The 15,692-nt window shown below is 50.4% G+C and overlaps 1 protein-coding gene across 4 annotated transcripts in view; it reads right to left on the bottom strand.

Annotated features, from left to right (window-relative positions):
* Positions 1-566: 566 nt before the first annotated feature.
* Positions 567-15,692, bottom strand: part of HCK (HCK proto-oncogene, Src family tyrosine kinase) — a 30,603-nt gene continuing 15,477 nt past the window's right edge. For 2 of the 4 annotated variants that reach the window (XM_039497897.1, XM_039497896.1), the window contains exons 3-14: positions 14,760-14,880; positions 13,939-13,981; positions 13,055-13,154; positions 12,609-12,704; positions 11,650-11,753; positions 10,716-10,865; positions 9,797-9,949; positions 9,026-9,208; positions 8,305-8,381; positions 3,278-3,431; positions 2,798-2,929; positions 567-1,643 (exon numbers count right to left, since the gene is read on the bottom strand). In XM_039497897.1, the coding sequence (XP_039353831.1) occupies positions 1,441-1,643; positions 2,798-2,929; positions 3,278-3,431; positions 8,305-8,381; positions 9,026-9,208; positions 9,797-9,949; positions 10,716-10,865; positions 11,650-11,753; positions 12,609-12,704; positions 13,055-13,154; positions 13,939-13,981; positions 14,760-14,876 (1,512 nt within the window). In that variant the 5' untranslated portion in view covers positions 14,877-14,880 and the 3' untranslated portion in view covers positions 567-1,440. The remainder of the gene's footprint in view (positions 1,644-2,797; positions 2,930-3,277; positions 3,432-8,304; positions 8,382-9,025; positions 9,209-9,796; positions 9,950-10,715; positions 10,866-11,649; positions 11,754-12,608; positions 12,705-13,054; positions 13,155-13,938; positions 13,982-14,759; positions 14,881-15,692) is intronic. The other 2 variants (XM_039497899.1, XM_039497898.1) reach the window with 1 other exon arrangement.

Raw genomic sequence — 15,692 nt, 5'->3', positions numbered from 1 at the left:
AAAGAAAGCCACAAACAATGCAAAATGTTTTAATATTTATTGACTGAAAAATCAAAGCTGAGATAGAAGCACATCATCCACTCTCTCTCTTCTGTTACTGTTATCCAGGAAAGTCACGTAACTATGTCAAAAATTCATTAGGAAAAAGATGTCAAAAATCTGTGTCCTCACTCCTTCCACCCCTCCCACCCCCAAATAATCTATCTTTAAATACTAAAAAAAAACCTGAAATAAGTGTGCAAGAAATGCAGGGTTCCTTAGTAGAAATGCAAGTTATTAAACTGCAAATTGTGCTACCCTCCCCTATCCAGAGAAACTGAAGTTAACTACTTTCTCTTCAGATTTCTACTGCCACCCACTCCACGTTGTAAAATGCGTGAGAATACATCAGTCCCTAGCATCGTGTTCCTAATATGTTTTTTAGGAAACACACCTGTAATTCTCAGACAATCGTAAAGGTGCCACTATAAAAATCTGCAGAAACAGCTTAAGAAAAGAGTTGAAAAATCAAAATTCTACTGTTACCCCAGAGCAACTGGGAGGAGGGGAAATCAGGCCAATGTCTGTTATTTATAAACTACCATATACGTGCGAGGCATTTTGCATGTCTTGTAAAAAGATGAGGTTCCTGCTCCAAAGAGCTCAACATCTAGTTCAGTTAACACACTTGCCAACAGTTCACCCACAAGAAGATGCAGATCAGATCCATGCAGGAAACCATCACAAAAGCGAAACGGGTTTGGAAGACGCTTTACATGGCACCTTTAATCCAGAGATCCTAAACCCCAAATCACTTTACTAGCAACCACTTCTGGGGTGAAATCCAGCAGCGGTTTAACAGTACACAACTCCAGCACGTGACAGTTTGTGATGAGGAGTGAACTATATTCATTTGAAACTGCCTGGGGAGATTTTAGTCAGAATGCAGTTATTCATAATGTAATTTGCTCTGTTATCCTATCTGCAGAAAGCAAACAAGCATGATGGGATCTTTGCAGAGTCACGCCCACAGTTTTATATCTCATTGGAAAGATGGCACCTTCTACATCACAGTGCCTTCTTGCATGATGCTAGGGCAATAGTTCTATATGGATTTAAAGGGAATGGAGCCACCTGCTGAAGACTTCCTGCAGCAGTGGATTTTCCATAGCAGTCTCACACCTAAGTACTAACAAGGCCTAACAGTGTTTAGCTTATCCAGCGAGTTCACAGCCCAAGGAGGCTGAAATGTAATGCTACTGCATTCTGCCTCCCAACTTCAATCAAGTCAGTGTCAGGAAATCTTTGGTGTCTAAGAAGAGGCTGATGGAAGTGGGCAATACGTATAAAGGAATACGAAGGGAGGGCTTGGCCAGGAGAAGAACAGACGGGGTGTGTCTATTACAGGTACTATAGCATGCACAGTTATAGATATCCATTGCTGTCACTGGATTGTCTACATTAAGGTTGATGCTGGTACTGGCTCTCTGTTGCAGTAAAGAAATCCTCCAGAACACTCTGTGTGTACTCAAAGGTAGGACGATCTTCTGGTTTGGTCTTCCAGCATCTCATCATTATATCATACAGCTCTTCTGGGCAGTTTTCTGTGCGCGGCATTCGGTATCCACGCTCCAGGGCACGGATCACTTCTGGGTTAGACATCCCTATAACACAACAATGGGCAGGAGGGAAACCAAGCATTAAAACAGGTGTTTTCATTTTGATTTTTAACAACCCCTTTAGGGAGTGTGATCCCCCTGACATAGGGACAGGAAGAAAACACAGGAAGAGGGGTGCAGATGAACTCCTATACCATTACCTGGGAAAGGTACAGCAATCAGAGACAATGACATTCAAAGCAGTATTAACATAATCATTTTTTATCCCAATAAGAGAGATCAGTTACGAAGTCCAGTTCTGCATAACACTCCAAAAATAAAGACCATACTCTTCATTTAATAGGCAGCAGGTTTGAAACAAACAAAAGGTAGTATTTCTTAATACAACTCACAGTCAACCTGTGGAACTTGTTGCTAGGGGATGTTGTGAAAGCCAAAACTATAACAGGGTTCAAAAAAGAACTAGATAAGTTCATGGAGGATAGGTCCATCAATGGTGCCCCTAGCCTCTGTTTGCCAGAAACTGGGAATGGACAACGGGATGGATCACTTGAGGATCACATGTTCTGTTCATTTCCTCTGAAGCACCTAGCATTGGCCCTGAGTTTCAAAGGTGCTGACCGTCCACAGTCAGTCAGTGGTGCTAGGCATCTCTGAAATCAAGCCGTCTCTCAAGCTGGGTGCCCAGAAGCGGATTCATCTAAGTTTAGTGGACACCTTTGAAACTACAGACCTTAATTTCATGTCCATTTCTCAGTCGCTAAAACTGGGACTCCTGCAGCTTCTGCTTTGGGCTCTGTGCACTTTGATGTCTGTGAGTTTCAACTGGGTGTATTTTTAGCCTATAGACAGTGAGTAATCAAGGTTAAATTAAGAGCACCAGCTGGATTTCAATCTTTCACACCATCCAGTGTGGGCTAGTACCTGCCCAAACAGCAAACGTGGATGAATGAATAATACATGTTGGTCAGAGAAGTGACCGTGCCATGCCCTGGGTACTCTGCCTTTTACTTCTTGTTCCAAGGCTTTGTCTCCTGGGATCCTGTGCTCATGATCCTGTCTTCAGACGCTGCTCCCCAACTTTTGTGGTTCAAAGTTCTCAGTGCACGCTTCCTTCCCTGATACCCTTCTAACTTCAGCTAGAAGTAGATTATATGGACAAGCCAAGAATAGCATATGGAGACATTTCAACTTCCTACCTGGGTATGGGGTCCGCCCATAGGTAACTATCTCCATCAGGAGGATTCCAAAGGACCAGACATCTGATTTTATGGTGAAAGATCCAAAATTGATGGCTTCTGGTGAAGTCCATTTAATGGGAAACTTGGCACCTGGCAAATAGATCAAAATTGTCAGGTGTAACTCACATGCCAAGTGGCCAGAAGTGAGGCACATAGCAAGATAAGTAACTAACAGAAGGATGTATGGAGATACAAGTTAAGTAGCCGCCATGCTGCATTAACCTATGTGGTAACTTCTTTCACACATCCTCGACATGCAAATTACGCCAACTCAGACTCCCGTGCACATGGGTGGGTGGATGTAAGCAGGCCTAAGGGAGTCCAAGTTACACCATCTTACACATCACCTCTGAATATGGCCATCCATGTGCATTTTGTCATGCCTATTAGGTTATGCAGGCTGCATTTGCGCATTGCATCCACAGCGGCTCTCTCTACCTTCCCGGGCCGTGTACTCGTTATCCTCAATGATCCTGGCCAGTCCGAAATCGGCAATCTTGCACACCAGGGTGGCTGATACCAGGATATTGGCAGCTCTCAAGTCCCGGTGGATGTAGTTCCTCTGCTCGATGAAAGCCATTCCTTCTGCAATCTTTAGAGAAGGGAGAAAGGGTTTGTGGGCCACAGAAAAAGACCCTTCATGGGCACCATGAAAGACATTAGCTGATCATTAACAAGCACCTGGAAACCAAGGACTAGAACAATGAGTGCACAGTGGATCCTCTCTCTCCAAGAGGAAGTGGGGTGACAGACTAAATTCCTGTCCCCTAAGGAAAGGGTTGTTAATTGAGCTTCAAGACAGGGGATCAATTATGGCAAAGTCCAGGATTCCGGGTGGCATTCAGCCCTCTGCAGAGGGCCAACATGAGGCTTATGCACCACTTACACCCATGGTGGGGAGATGGCAGAGGGCAGTGGCTGATGAATTGATGTATCAGAACCAGCCTTTGCAAATTTCCATGAACTGGAAGCTGGGATCTAACCTGTTCATCAACCGTCATGCACATGGACTCTCACAAACACCCACGAATTTGCAGACAAACACACTCATCTTGAATTTGCCAGCACCCACACACGAGCTAGTGTGCACATGATCATAACCCAAATCTGCTGCCACAGGCCCTCAGCTCTACTATCAAGACCTGTGGGAATACACTCGGCTCGTGTCTGCTTTTAAGCTCCCTCAGTGATCATCTTTTTCCAAATCTCACTATAACTGCACACGTGGAACTCTCTCTGCTGAGCCCCCCGCCCCAATCCATGAAGAAGAATGTAAGTGACAACATATACAGATCTCCCATTAGGATAGAGAAATTCTATAGAACTGAGAGCAACTCTCCCAGAACCTAAACATATGATGAGCAGAGTTCTCCCCCAGACATTTCTCTCATGGAGTTCAGTGGATGTGGTGCCCGAGATGTTTAACTGGAGAGGGGGAATTTTAAATTCAGACTTGCCCATAGTAGCACTGAATATTATATCTAAATAACACTCCCTTGTTATCTGACCATGCTCATATGTGGGAGAGCCCAGTAGATGGCACTCGCCTCAAACAACACAGAATGGTCATCAAGAGGCACTGAAGACAGAGCAACGGGAGCAGGAGGCAACAGACAATGGGACAGTAGGGATAGACCAGGGAGCTGGAAAGGAAGGAATCCATGGGGATGAAGTATGGATACTGCACTTGTTTACCCCTGTGGAGAATCTGGCCCCTAGAATTTGGGGGCCTAAATTTTCAAATACTTGCACCTGTGATGTCTATGCAAAAAACAAGTGCCACAGACACAAGAGGCTAATTTCACACTCAGAAACCTATTTGCACCCACAGTTACTCATTCTGAATGTGCAAACGTGCTGCTCATGCAGCTGCCCAGGAGCTATTTGCATGTATTGCTGCCTCTCTCTGGGAAAGCTGGAGGAAATACTAATGTGTTTGCATTAAAGGTTCTAGCTAGGCCCTTTGTGAAGGCTCAGATCCAGAAAAATGATGTGCACAAGTGCCTATCTAATTTGCAGAGGCATTTACCCAAGGCAGTGTGCTCTAGTGCAGAGGTTCTCAGACTGTCTGCAAGCTCCATTCAGGTGGTCTGGGCGGCCACACACGAGAGAATGAGGGGCCACCCACCTAATTAGTGGAGCCGCACAGGTGTGGCTCCACTAATTGGGTGCCTGGACCCTGGAGAAGATGCACATGTAAGGTGAGGTGGTGGCTTTGTGGAGGGAATAGGGGGTAGGTGGGAGGGGGCAGTGGAGTGAGCAGAGGGGGTGGAGGGGGAATTTGGGATGTGCAGGGCTGCGGCCAGAAAGGCAACTTTCCGCAGCTCCAGGGCTGTGGCTTCCGGGGAGACCCCCTCCTTCCCAGCCCCAGCTCTGTGGTGGGGGAGAAACCCCCTTCTTCCCAGCCCTAGCTCGGGGGGCTGCCGCGGTGGGGGAGAGACCCCCTTCTTCCCAGCCCTAGCTCGGGGGGCTGCCGCGGTGGGGGAGAGAGGGCCCATCCATCACATTAGACAGGTAAGACTACTGATATTAAAATATGAGTTGTGTGCTTTTATTTGTAGAACAAAAAATGTTAATTATTATGACTTTTTTTATATAGCGCTTTTATCCAAAGCACTTTACAATAGTTAGCTAACGGTACAAACAACATTTGGAAAGATCGTTAAGTGGTCCGCCGAGACCCTCAGCAATTTTCAAGTGGTTCACAAAAAGAAAAAGTTTGAGAATCACTGTGCCAGTGGATAGGGGCTGAACCAGGAGACCTGGGTTCTATTCCCAGCTTTGCCATCAGCTTGGGCATGATCTTGTGCAAGCCATGTCATATTTCTGCCTCTCCCACCTTTAGCTTGTCATTTCGAGGGTGAGCTCTCCAGGTCTCAGACACAGTCCAAAAGCCCTGGTCTGCACTAGAAAATTAGGTCTGTTTAAGTCATTCAAGAGTGTGAAAAATCCCTGCCCAGTATAGTTAAGCTGACCTAAGTCCGTCTGTAGACGGTACTAGGTGGATGGAAGAATGCCTCCATCAAGCAAGCTACTACCGCCTCTCGGGGGAGGTTGAGTCCCTATACTAATGAGAGAATTCTTCCCATCAGTATAGTTAGTGTCTACACTGAAGCGCTACAGCAGCGCAGCTGTGTCAGTGTATCATTTGACGTGCAGACAAGTCCTTACCAGGGGCTAATCTACACTTCAGAGGCTTTGCTGATACAGCTATATCAGCATAGCTACACGGCACAGTTCCTAGCGTAGACACAGTGCATGCTGACAGAAGAAGGTTTTTCTTCCAGCCTAACACCACCACCTCCCTGAAGCACATTAGCTATGCTGACAGAACCACCATTCTGTCAGCATAGCTGCGTTTACACTTGGGGTTTTACTGACAGCTATGCTGGAGAAGGGATGCGGCTTTTAACATGCCTGACTGACATAGCTATGCTGGCAAAATTTAGTAGTGTAAACTTGACCTGTGTATATGTACTCTGCCTATGACCCTGGGACCGGGACCTTGGCTGGGGCTTCTAGCTGCTGCTGAAATAATAGTACATTTGGATACACAATCAGATCACTTCACACACAAATTAGATGCACAACTGCACATCCAACTTATCTGAAGATCTGGTTCTGAAAATGTTATTTCAAAAGCTATTTTCAGGGAGCATTTTGTGAACTCCTGTGAAATCTTTTACTTTCCTTAGCCCTATCTTCAACCCACTTTCCCCTCTGCTAGGAAACTCCTTTTAGGCCTGGCTTCTGCTAACACACTTGTGCCAGGCAGTGTGTATGGAGCCAACGTTCATTATGCCCCTTTCCAGGAGCCTTGCCCAAGACAACACTACACTAGTCTTATGTTTAAAATCATTTTCCAGCATTGGGTAAAGTGGAAAACAGTTGGAGCCTTGGGGAGCCGGAGAAAGTGGCTGGCGGCTCAAAGCATGAATTTTTGACAGAGTAAAGAATGTCCTGGCTGGAAAGCTGCATGGCCCTGCCCGAGTACTGAGATGTCTGGCAGAAAGGTGTCAGAGGTGGAGCCACCAGGTGGCCTGTGGCTTTTAAACCAGATCACCAATACACAGAGTTATTTCTGCTGCTCCTCTGAGTTACACACTTGGCAATTAGCTGACTTCAGCCATAACTGTTGTATCCTGGAGACAGGAGACAGCAAGTCTGGGTGACCAGAAATAAAATGGAAACTTTCCCCATCTAGACTCCCACAAAGAAAAGTCACCAGAATCTGTAGTAAATTCTATGGCCCCTGGACAGCATAAAACCGAGGCCCTTAATAGACACAGACTCCTCCAGATCCTGACATGGCAAAGGCTGGGACTGGTTCTCTGCCAGATAGCTGACCAACCGGATCCTTTACAACACTAACCAGCTGCACCGTCCCCAGACCTCTAACTGCCAAATTCTATAGTTAAGGGGTTAATCATCAGAGAACAAACTACTTCCCCTTCAGCCACCACACACCTGCTTCTCCTAAGCTTCACACAGCTGTACTGTGGGGCCCAGGGACAGTTGTGAACAAGTGGCCAGTTGTTTCAGAGAATGCAGTGAGAACACCAAGGCATCAGAGGGGATGCAGAGAAAGGAAACTCACTGGATTATTTCCAGGTTTCCTCTCCCAAAGCAGAAAAAGCACCAGGTCCTCCCCCACACCTGCACATTTTCCTGGGGCCTATGAGGCCTATTTGCATATTCAAATCAGGCTCACAACTCTCCATTGTTAGATTCTGAACAGTTGGCTTCTTCACAGAACCTAGCTGGTCTCTACCCACTCCCTCATCATCAGCTTTTACCAGGGAGGAACCTCCCAGGCAGGGGTTTGCTCCCTAGTGACCTACAGGCCAAATATGTCTCCTGATCATTTCAGCTTTTGAGTCTAACACACTTTCTTCCAGTAACACAATGTGGCCCTTTATACCTCCCAATTGCTTCCCAAACACTCAGCTGTTACAACTAAGGAAGTACTGCTCTTTGCCTTTTAAAGACACGGAAGCTCAGCTAGAGAGGCAGCCTGGCACTCATCTCTCTTGCACTTCAGTACCTTTCACTGCCCTCAGCAAGAGAAGGGGCAGGTCTCGAGTTCAGTGACTTGCTCGAGGTCACACTGAGTGAAGTGGCACTGCAGGGTTCCTGGTCCCTAGTCCCATGCTCAGTACTCTAGACCACATTGCCTTTGAGTACAAGGGCCCTTCTGTTCTGTAACCACCCCAGTCTGCGGTCTGGCCTCTTCAGCTCACACAGGGCTCACGACCGTGCCAAGAGACCAGTTGTTTTGACCCCAAAGGTCAATTGCTGCGGGGACTTGAGGCCTTAGCACAAAGACCTTCAGCCCACGCTGGCCTGGCTTTTCTCTCACCACTGGCCACTGTGCACAGCTCCATTCCTCCTCCGTGGCTCACACCCAAACTAGGAGCAGAAGTTTCCCTGGCTGCCCTTATGCCCTCACCGTGCTCTCTCCTCACCTGGGCAGAGAAGTCAATCAGCTTCGGGAGAGGCTGCTTGTTGCCTTCATCACTTTTCAGGAAATCCAGCAAACTGCCTGCAAAGGGCATGACAGGGAAGTGGTCAGGGCCTGGCCAGCATGTTTTCTGTCTGTCGCCAAGCCCCTGGGTCATGGCCTGCAAACTTACGGTAGCATGCTCCCCACGTCTGCTCAGGGAAACGCAGAGGGGCCCACTACAGAACCAGCCTCCCAGGAGCCATTTCTCAATCCTGCACGTCCCCAGAGCTGCAGCCGGAGGGATTCAGGCAGAAGATGGGACCTCTCATGCTCTGATCCGTGAGACGTGCTCCTGCCTCCTTTCTGCATGCCCGCGGGGTGGGGTTAGTCTGGGGGGAGGAGGGGTGCTAGCTCGACTCCATGGGTTTCTCATGCTTCTTGCCGTTGTCTTTGTTCTCTTCCTGTCATTTCCCATGCTCCTTCCCTCTTTCCTGGCAACAACTGTTATCACATACTTCCAGCCATGAACCGTATCCTGGCCAATTGCACTCCTCCCACACCCAGGGACAGCACGCGTGGAGGGGTACGGGCAACCCGTGTCTGCCTGGGGCTGCCAAGGAACATACCTCGCCTACCCCCGGGAGGGCCCTGAACAGCGTTACCACCTGGTATTAGTGCACTTGGGGCTCCATCTCTCCCTGTGCCCCAGAGGCAGGTCAGCTGGGGTGGGGGGGGGGGGTTACCTTTCTCCATGAATTCAGTGATGATGTAAATAGGCTCCTCCTTGGTCACCACCGCGTGCAGCTTCACCAGCTTGTCGTGCTGCAGGCTCTTCATTAGGTTTGCTTCCGCCAGGAAAGCTTCCACTGACATGCTCCCTGGCTTCATGGTCTTCACCGCTACTTTGGTGTGTTTGTTGTAGGTGGCTGGAAGGGATAGGAGGACACTAGGATGCTTCGAGGCCATTCCCAACCAGCCTGGGGCTGCTGGCACCACTAGCTGCTTTGAGAGCAAAACTGTACAGGGCTTCCTCTCTTCCAGTGGCCAGGGCCCTATCCCACTCTGCACAGTTACAGCCAGGGGTGCTAGCACCCCTGAGGCTGCTCATCTCCCTTCCTCCACCCACAGTGACTCAACCCCTCTCAATTCACACTGAGGCTTCTCTGCCCTGGGAGAGCATTAGATTTCAGAGGCATGACCCTGGTTTGTATGGACACACTTGCTACATGAAGGCTGGTGGCTAGACATATCCTTCAATGCTCTTCCCCCCGTCACGTGGCCCAGCCCCGAGAGGCAAATCATAGAAGAAAGAAAAAGCAGAATTTGGTTTCATATATCCAATTATTCAAATCCGCCCTTCTCTGCCGCTGGAGAGATCATTTATTTACCTGCCTCCTTCCAGTGGCCTTCCTTCCTCATTGCCTACTATATCCCTCACCTCTTGCCTTCAGAGCCCCTTCATCATTACATCTCCTGTCTCCCCTTTCCCCTTTCCCCCCAATTGTTGCTCTTACCCATCCAGACTTCTCCAAATTGCCCAGCTCCCAGCTTCTTCTCCAGCTTCAGGGATTCCCGGGGGATTTCCCAGGCATCTTTCTCCCAGGGTTTCTGTGGTTTTGGCGCAGTGCAGGGGAAAGTGAGCTTCTGGCACAGCCCATCGCTTTGGCCTGAAAAAGAAGAACAAGATCTACTGATCAGGATCAGTCGTTTCTGCCAGGCAGGGTGAGTCTGGGCTACAAAGCTCTGTGCCTGCTCCCCTCAGGCTAGCAATAGCATAAGGGCGTTTTCACAACTCCCATAACAGGCTGCCACGTAAATAACGCCATTCAGTCCAGCCCTAAGGACAGCGTTTGCTTTAATGGGATAAACGTTCATCCGTATGCCGTGAAGTCCCCTCTATGCACTGAGTAGGTACAGCTCAGGAAGCTTCCCCACAGTGCCCTGCATCCTGGGTTTTTGGAGGCCGGGGAGCACAAGCCACTTCTGGAGTGTGGAAAAGTTTCTGACCGTGCAGCTCTCCAAGTCTCTGCTCCCGCATGCAGATCACTAGGTATGGGGGTAGTCTGGGGATGTGGACACTTGCCACTAAGAACTGGACTATAGCCGTCAAAATTGTGTCCTAGAGCATCAAACTGGCTGTCAAGCACTAATGACGTGCAGGCACCAATGACCAGGGCTGGATTCAAAGCAGTAACCTAGAGGCAGAAGAATCTGTAACGGATAGACAGCCCCTAAAATGAAGGAAAGAAACCAGGAACAGAGTCTTAACAGGCAGAGGGGGACAGAGGTAGCAGGAGCAAGGAGATGCTGCAGAGAGATGAGCCTCTAGGGAAGCCGCCTGCCCATGGTGATAGCAAGGCAGCCTGGAGGCGGCAGTGTGCACAGGCAGCACTTTCTCCATGGAGGACCCAGCACATGTAACATAGGACTCACCCTTATAGTGGCTGACCAGATCCTGGAGCGTGGCAAAGCTGTTCCGAGGGGAGATGTAGAAGCCACCACTGTCCAACGTCCGGATCTTATAGTGCTTCACTGTCTCCCCATTTTGGGGATCAAAGTCTCTCACAGACAAGGAGTAGCTCCCTGATTCAAGAGACAGACACACAAATGGAGACTCCAGGGGTATCGGCAGGCCCTGTTGAAAGCGGGTAGCTACAGGCTCCTGCTCTGTAGAGCTTCCACACTTGCACAGGTTACCCCAGTAATGCCAGCCTGAGCTCCCCTCCACCACACCACCGTCTACTGCCCGTGCCACAGCAACCTCCCCACTATGCAACCCAGCTCAATGCTGCCAACAGCAGCTAGTTCAACAGCCTGCAGCTGTGCTCAAGTGAAAGCAGCTCTGCTAACCGCTCCTCCCTTCTCCCCTAAGTGCCCGCATCCCTTTGTCTGTTGCAGGGATATCCAGAAGCATGGCAGTGGGATTTCTAGGCTGACACTCAACGCCTTACACAAGGAAGAGTTTGCAATGGGCTTGTTTACTGAAGCACTGAGCTGAGAAGCAGATAAGCTCTGCCCTCCCCATCATCTGCTCCTCCTAACCTCAAGAGAAGTGTCAGATCGAGTCATTTCCTGCAAGCCCACCCCTCCCACATTGATTAGGGTAGTTTGCAACATTGCGGGTGACAGTGATATCTTAGCTGAACTTTATGTTCTGGTAGCAAGAGGAACCGAGTTAGATGCCCAGAGCAGAGAAGGGACTTGCAAGGGGGAACTTTCAGACCGCTGTTCTTTCCCTGCCTGATAACTGCTGCGTTGTCTGGATCAGGATCATCCACCCCCACCCAACCTCCTCCTGCCCTGTCCCAAACAGCAGAGGCCTTCTGATTCCACAAGGGGCAGCACCCCCTCTGCTGCCCCCCGTTACCTTTCGTCGTCTCGCTGTCTCGGATCATGAAGGACCCAATCATATTTCCCGGCGCGAGGAGGTGACGCTCTGCATCTTTCCGGCTGACTCCTTTGAAAAACCACCTGTAGGGCGAAACCACAGCTGACCCCAGCCACCCGCGCGGAGCACGCAGGCGGCTTCCCAGGTTTTCTGCTTCTCAGACATTCCTGAGACTCTGCCCATTTCCAGGACAGACTCAAGCCGAGGGTGCTGGTGAGTCAGGGGAGACTCCAGGACAAGCGGCCTGGTTTGCCATGGTGTTTCTACAACACAGCACTGCTTTGCCAGGGTCACTCCCTGTCACTGTAACATGGCAGTTACAGCTCCCGTGTCTCCATCACGGGGCTGTGAAGACCTCACCCACCCCCCACCATTATCTATGCTCTGGGGGACTCACCATGGCTTCTGTGTCATGCCTTTCCAATGGATCTCCCTGGGACACAGGAACAGGAAGGAGGCTTCCCGGGTGATCTCTCCCCCGGCCTCACTTTCTCCTCTGGACTCTGAACCGCCAGGATTGGGGGGCTGGAGCCCACACTTAGCCATCCCTTCCACACTCCGGGCATGCCCACCCCCTGAAGGAGTGAGTGGTGGAGAGAGGCCTGGGCAGTCCTCATTCTCTGGGGTGTGTGGGGAAGGGCAGGGAAAGCTTATGGTTCCCATGAAGGAGGAGAAGGAGTCTGTGAGGAAGTGGTAAGCGGAGACTCTGGTGGCCAGCCCCAAGTCTGTCTCTAGGCAGGAGAAGAGTTTAACCTTCCTGGAGACGCAGCAAGCGGAAGCAGAAGATCAGCAGAACAGAAATGGGAAGGTTATGCCTGAAAAGGCAGAGCACGGCAGACACGATGGGCAGCGGAGTGCAGGTTATTCAGCTAAAGAGGGATCTGTGAGGTTATCCCTGCACAGAGATCCTGCTCCACCCAAACGAATGGCAGACTCACTCTTCTGACTCCAGGGAGTTTACCCGGGCAACGTAGTTACTAGGGATGTAGCCTTCTTGCCCCGTCAGCGCCTTTGCTCTCCACCACTCTCCCGACCTGAGGAGAGACAGACATGAGATTGCTCCCATCACCCGACATTGCTATGGGAGTCTGCAGTGCATTTCCCGTCCTCCTTACCCCCCAAAGGCAGCAGTTCTAAGGCATCTCTGATGCTGCACGTCAGGCCAGGAAGCCCCGTAGCAGAGGAAACTCTACAGGGCCATAAGCCTAGAGAAGAGTAATCACAGGGAATGAGCCTTCAAGGCTCCCCGACCCACAGAGCCAGGGCACAGCGAGGGGCTGCCAGGCTCTCAGGAAAAACAGGCTAGTCTTACGCAGTCACTCATTTCACCTCAACGCCTTCCACTCCCGCAGCCCGGGACCAGGGGTGCCGGGGCTGCACTTACTTCTCCAGGACCTTCAGCTGGTCTCCTTTTTGGAAGCTCAGGTCCTCATTGTGTATCGCTTCATAGTCATACAGGGCCAGGACAATGTAGTCGTCGGAGCCTGCAGGGCGGAACACACCTCAGAATGGCAGAAGAGCTTCTCCTGGGCACGGGCAGTGGGGTGGGGGGAAGCAATTGACTCAGACACGAGACACCCTCACCCTCTCTGTCCGCAGGTCATGGGGACCCCTCCATTATTCCAGTGGATCCTTCACCTAGAGGGAGCACTGGCTGTGCATGCACATTCAGTCCTGGCTGACCCCACACTGTTTCACCTGATGGATTCCAACCCTGACTTGCCAGGATCAGGCCCCTCTGGTGGGTCCTTCCCTATTCACCCAGCCAACCCGGTTATAACAGCGGAGTCCCCTCCACTCCAGCAGAAAACACAAAGCCAACAGCAAAGCACTTGTCTCCCTCACAGTAACATACACACTCACGCCTCCCCTCCCCACACACAAACACACTCGTGCACAGCAGGGAAGGGGCAGGGACTGCAGACCTGAGGGAGGTCCCATGGGGGAATAACGATTTATGGACTTGTCTGTTTTCAGGTTTTTTATGAGCTTGGGACATGCCTGAGCATCCAGAGGCACCACACTGAGACCATTACAGTCACCGGCATCCAGGACCCAAGTGGAATCTGAACTCAGGTTCCCAAAGGTGAAAGGCTGGTGTATTACATGCAACGCTCAGACGTCTCGTATTAGGGAAGGGTCCAACCGGGGCACCGGAACAGATCCTCTGCTCTGGGGGAGTTTGAACCAGATCTGAAGGCTGCAGCTCACATTCATCTCCTACACTCGCTCCTAACAGAGCTGCCGCAGATCATATTTCATACATACCATCCACTGGGTGGGGCTGAGTTGCGCTGGAGGCATTATTGCTCTGGAAAGCAAGACGGGGGAAACGGTTAGAGTATGAAGTCCCCAGACGTCACACAGACCAATCACTCCCCTGCGGAATGGAGACGGGCGATGGACAGCACTGGAGACCACATGGAGAGGTCATACCGGGGGAGACTGGGCTCAGCAGAGCTGTGAGTTGCACCGTGAAAGTCTGGATGGACAGTGAGATGGAGCACACGCTCCTGTGGGGTGCCACAGCCATCACCCCCCGCGGGACAGCCCATTATGGATGACAAACTCCTGCAATATTTATTTTCTCTCTTTAACCCATTCACTGCTGACTTCTAGTGGAACCATGACCTTCATCTCCTCCTCCTCTTCCTCCCTCTCAAGTGCCTTCCTCCTTCTCTGACCCCTTCCTCTCTTTCTCATTCTCCATTAGCTTCTTCATTTCCATCAGCTTACCCTCTTGCTCGACTCCGGGAAGGATTGCAATGCATTTGCATTCCCAACCCAGAACAAACCAGCATTACCCCCAAGCTACAGGCACCGTGACTAGTGAGTGGTGACAGGTAGACTCCTTCTGGTGTGCTGGTCCCAGATGCCCCAAGAGCAGGTTGTCCTACTGCCTACTTCGAATCCAAAGAGAAACATTGGCTGGTGGGGAGGGGGGGAAGAGGTTCCATAGCTCCCTTTTCTTGGCTGGATCTTGCACCTCATTTCCCTTTGCCCCTGGCCTTGACCCATCCATAAACACAACAGCAGCAGTGACCTTCCCTAGCGCTCAGAAAGAAATTTCCACTGACATTCCCACTTACTTTCTTGTTAGTGGATGTGGGGTCTTTCACATAGTGGGGCTGCAGGAAATTAGGGCTAGAATCAGCTTTGAAGTCCTTGCCGAGCACTCTGGCATCTTTGGATTTCACACAGCCCATCCTGCTGCGGAAAGAAGAGAAAGGAAATAACTTTAACACCGACAAACCCATGTTCATGCTTACATAGCCATCAGACCCCCACTCTCTAGCCTGCTCGGTCACCAGCAGCGGCCAGTACCAAATGCTGGAACCCCACAATGAATGACGACAGAAAAATCAGCCCAGAGGAAAATCTCTCCCTAACCCCAGGCAGTTTGCGGTTGGCTTACATCATACAGCAGGATTATTACCACGACTACTTCCAAAGGAGCCCAAAGACATGGTAGAAACTTCCCAAAAGGGAAGGAATCCTGACCCCAAGAAGCTTACAAAATACCAGTAGACAGGGGGAGGCATGAGGGGTCTCAGCAGGAGGATATTGTGGTTACTCAGGAAGGGCTAGAACATCTAGGATATGTTTTTAAATTTGCTTTATTCAGAGAAAAGAGAGGTCTGAGTTGGTGAATTTCATGAGGGCATCGCAGTGGAGAGGAGCCTGAAGGAAGGACATGATTGAGGAGAATTGGGGGCCTTGCAGACCAAGCGTCCCGTGCCGAGGGACCACAGAAGGCACCTGGAGGCAGCTGGGAGAAGTGACAAAAGGCATATGGAGGCCAACATCACTAGGGGCATGGGGGAGGCGAGGAGTGAAGACACCCTGTTTCTCACAGTTCTGGCTCACAGAGCGGAGAGAAAACTCCTCAAACAGCCACAATCACAGCCCTAGCAGTGTGCTCCCAGACGTGGCCACTGGCACTGCCCCCTTGGGAGGACCTTTGGGGACCGAGATACCAACAACAGACCAAACACCGGGGCCTGTACTCAGACAAGACTCCC

The sequence above is a fragment of the Mauremys reevesii genome, linkage group 13, assembly GCF_016161935.1.
Source record: "Mauremys reevesii isolate NIE-2019 linkage group 13, ASM1616193v1, whole genome shotgun sequence".
Taxonomy (NCBI): domain Eukaryota; kingdom Metazoa; phylum Chordata; order Testudines; family Geoemydidae; genus Mauremys; species Mauremys reevesii.
The sequence above is the reverse complement of the archived record's forward strand: the minus strand, read 5'-3'. Positions and strand labels throughout refer to the sequence as shown.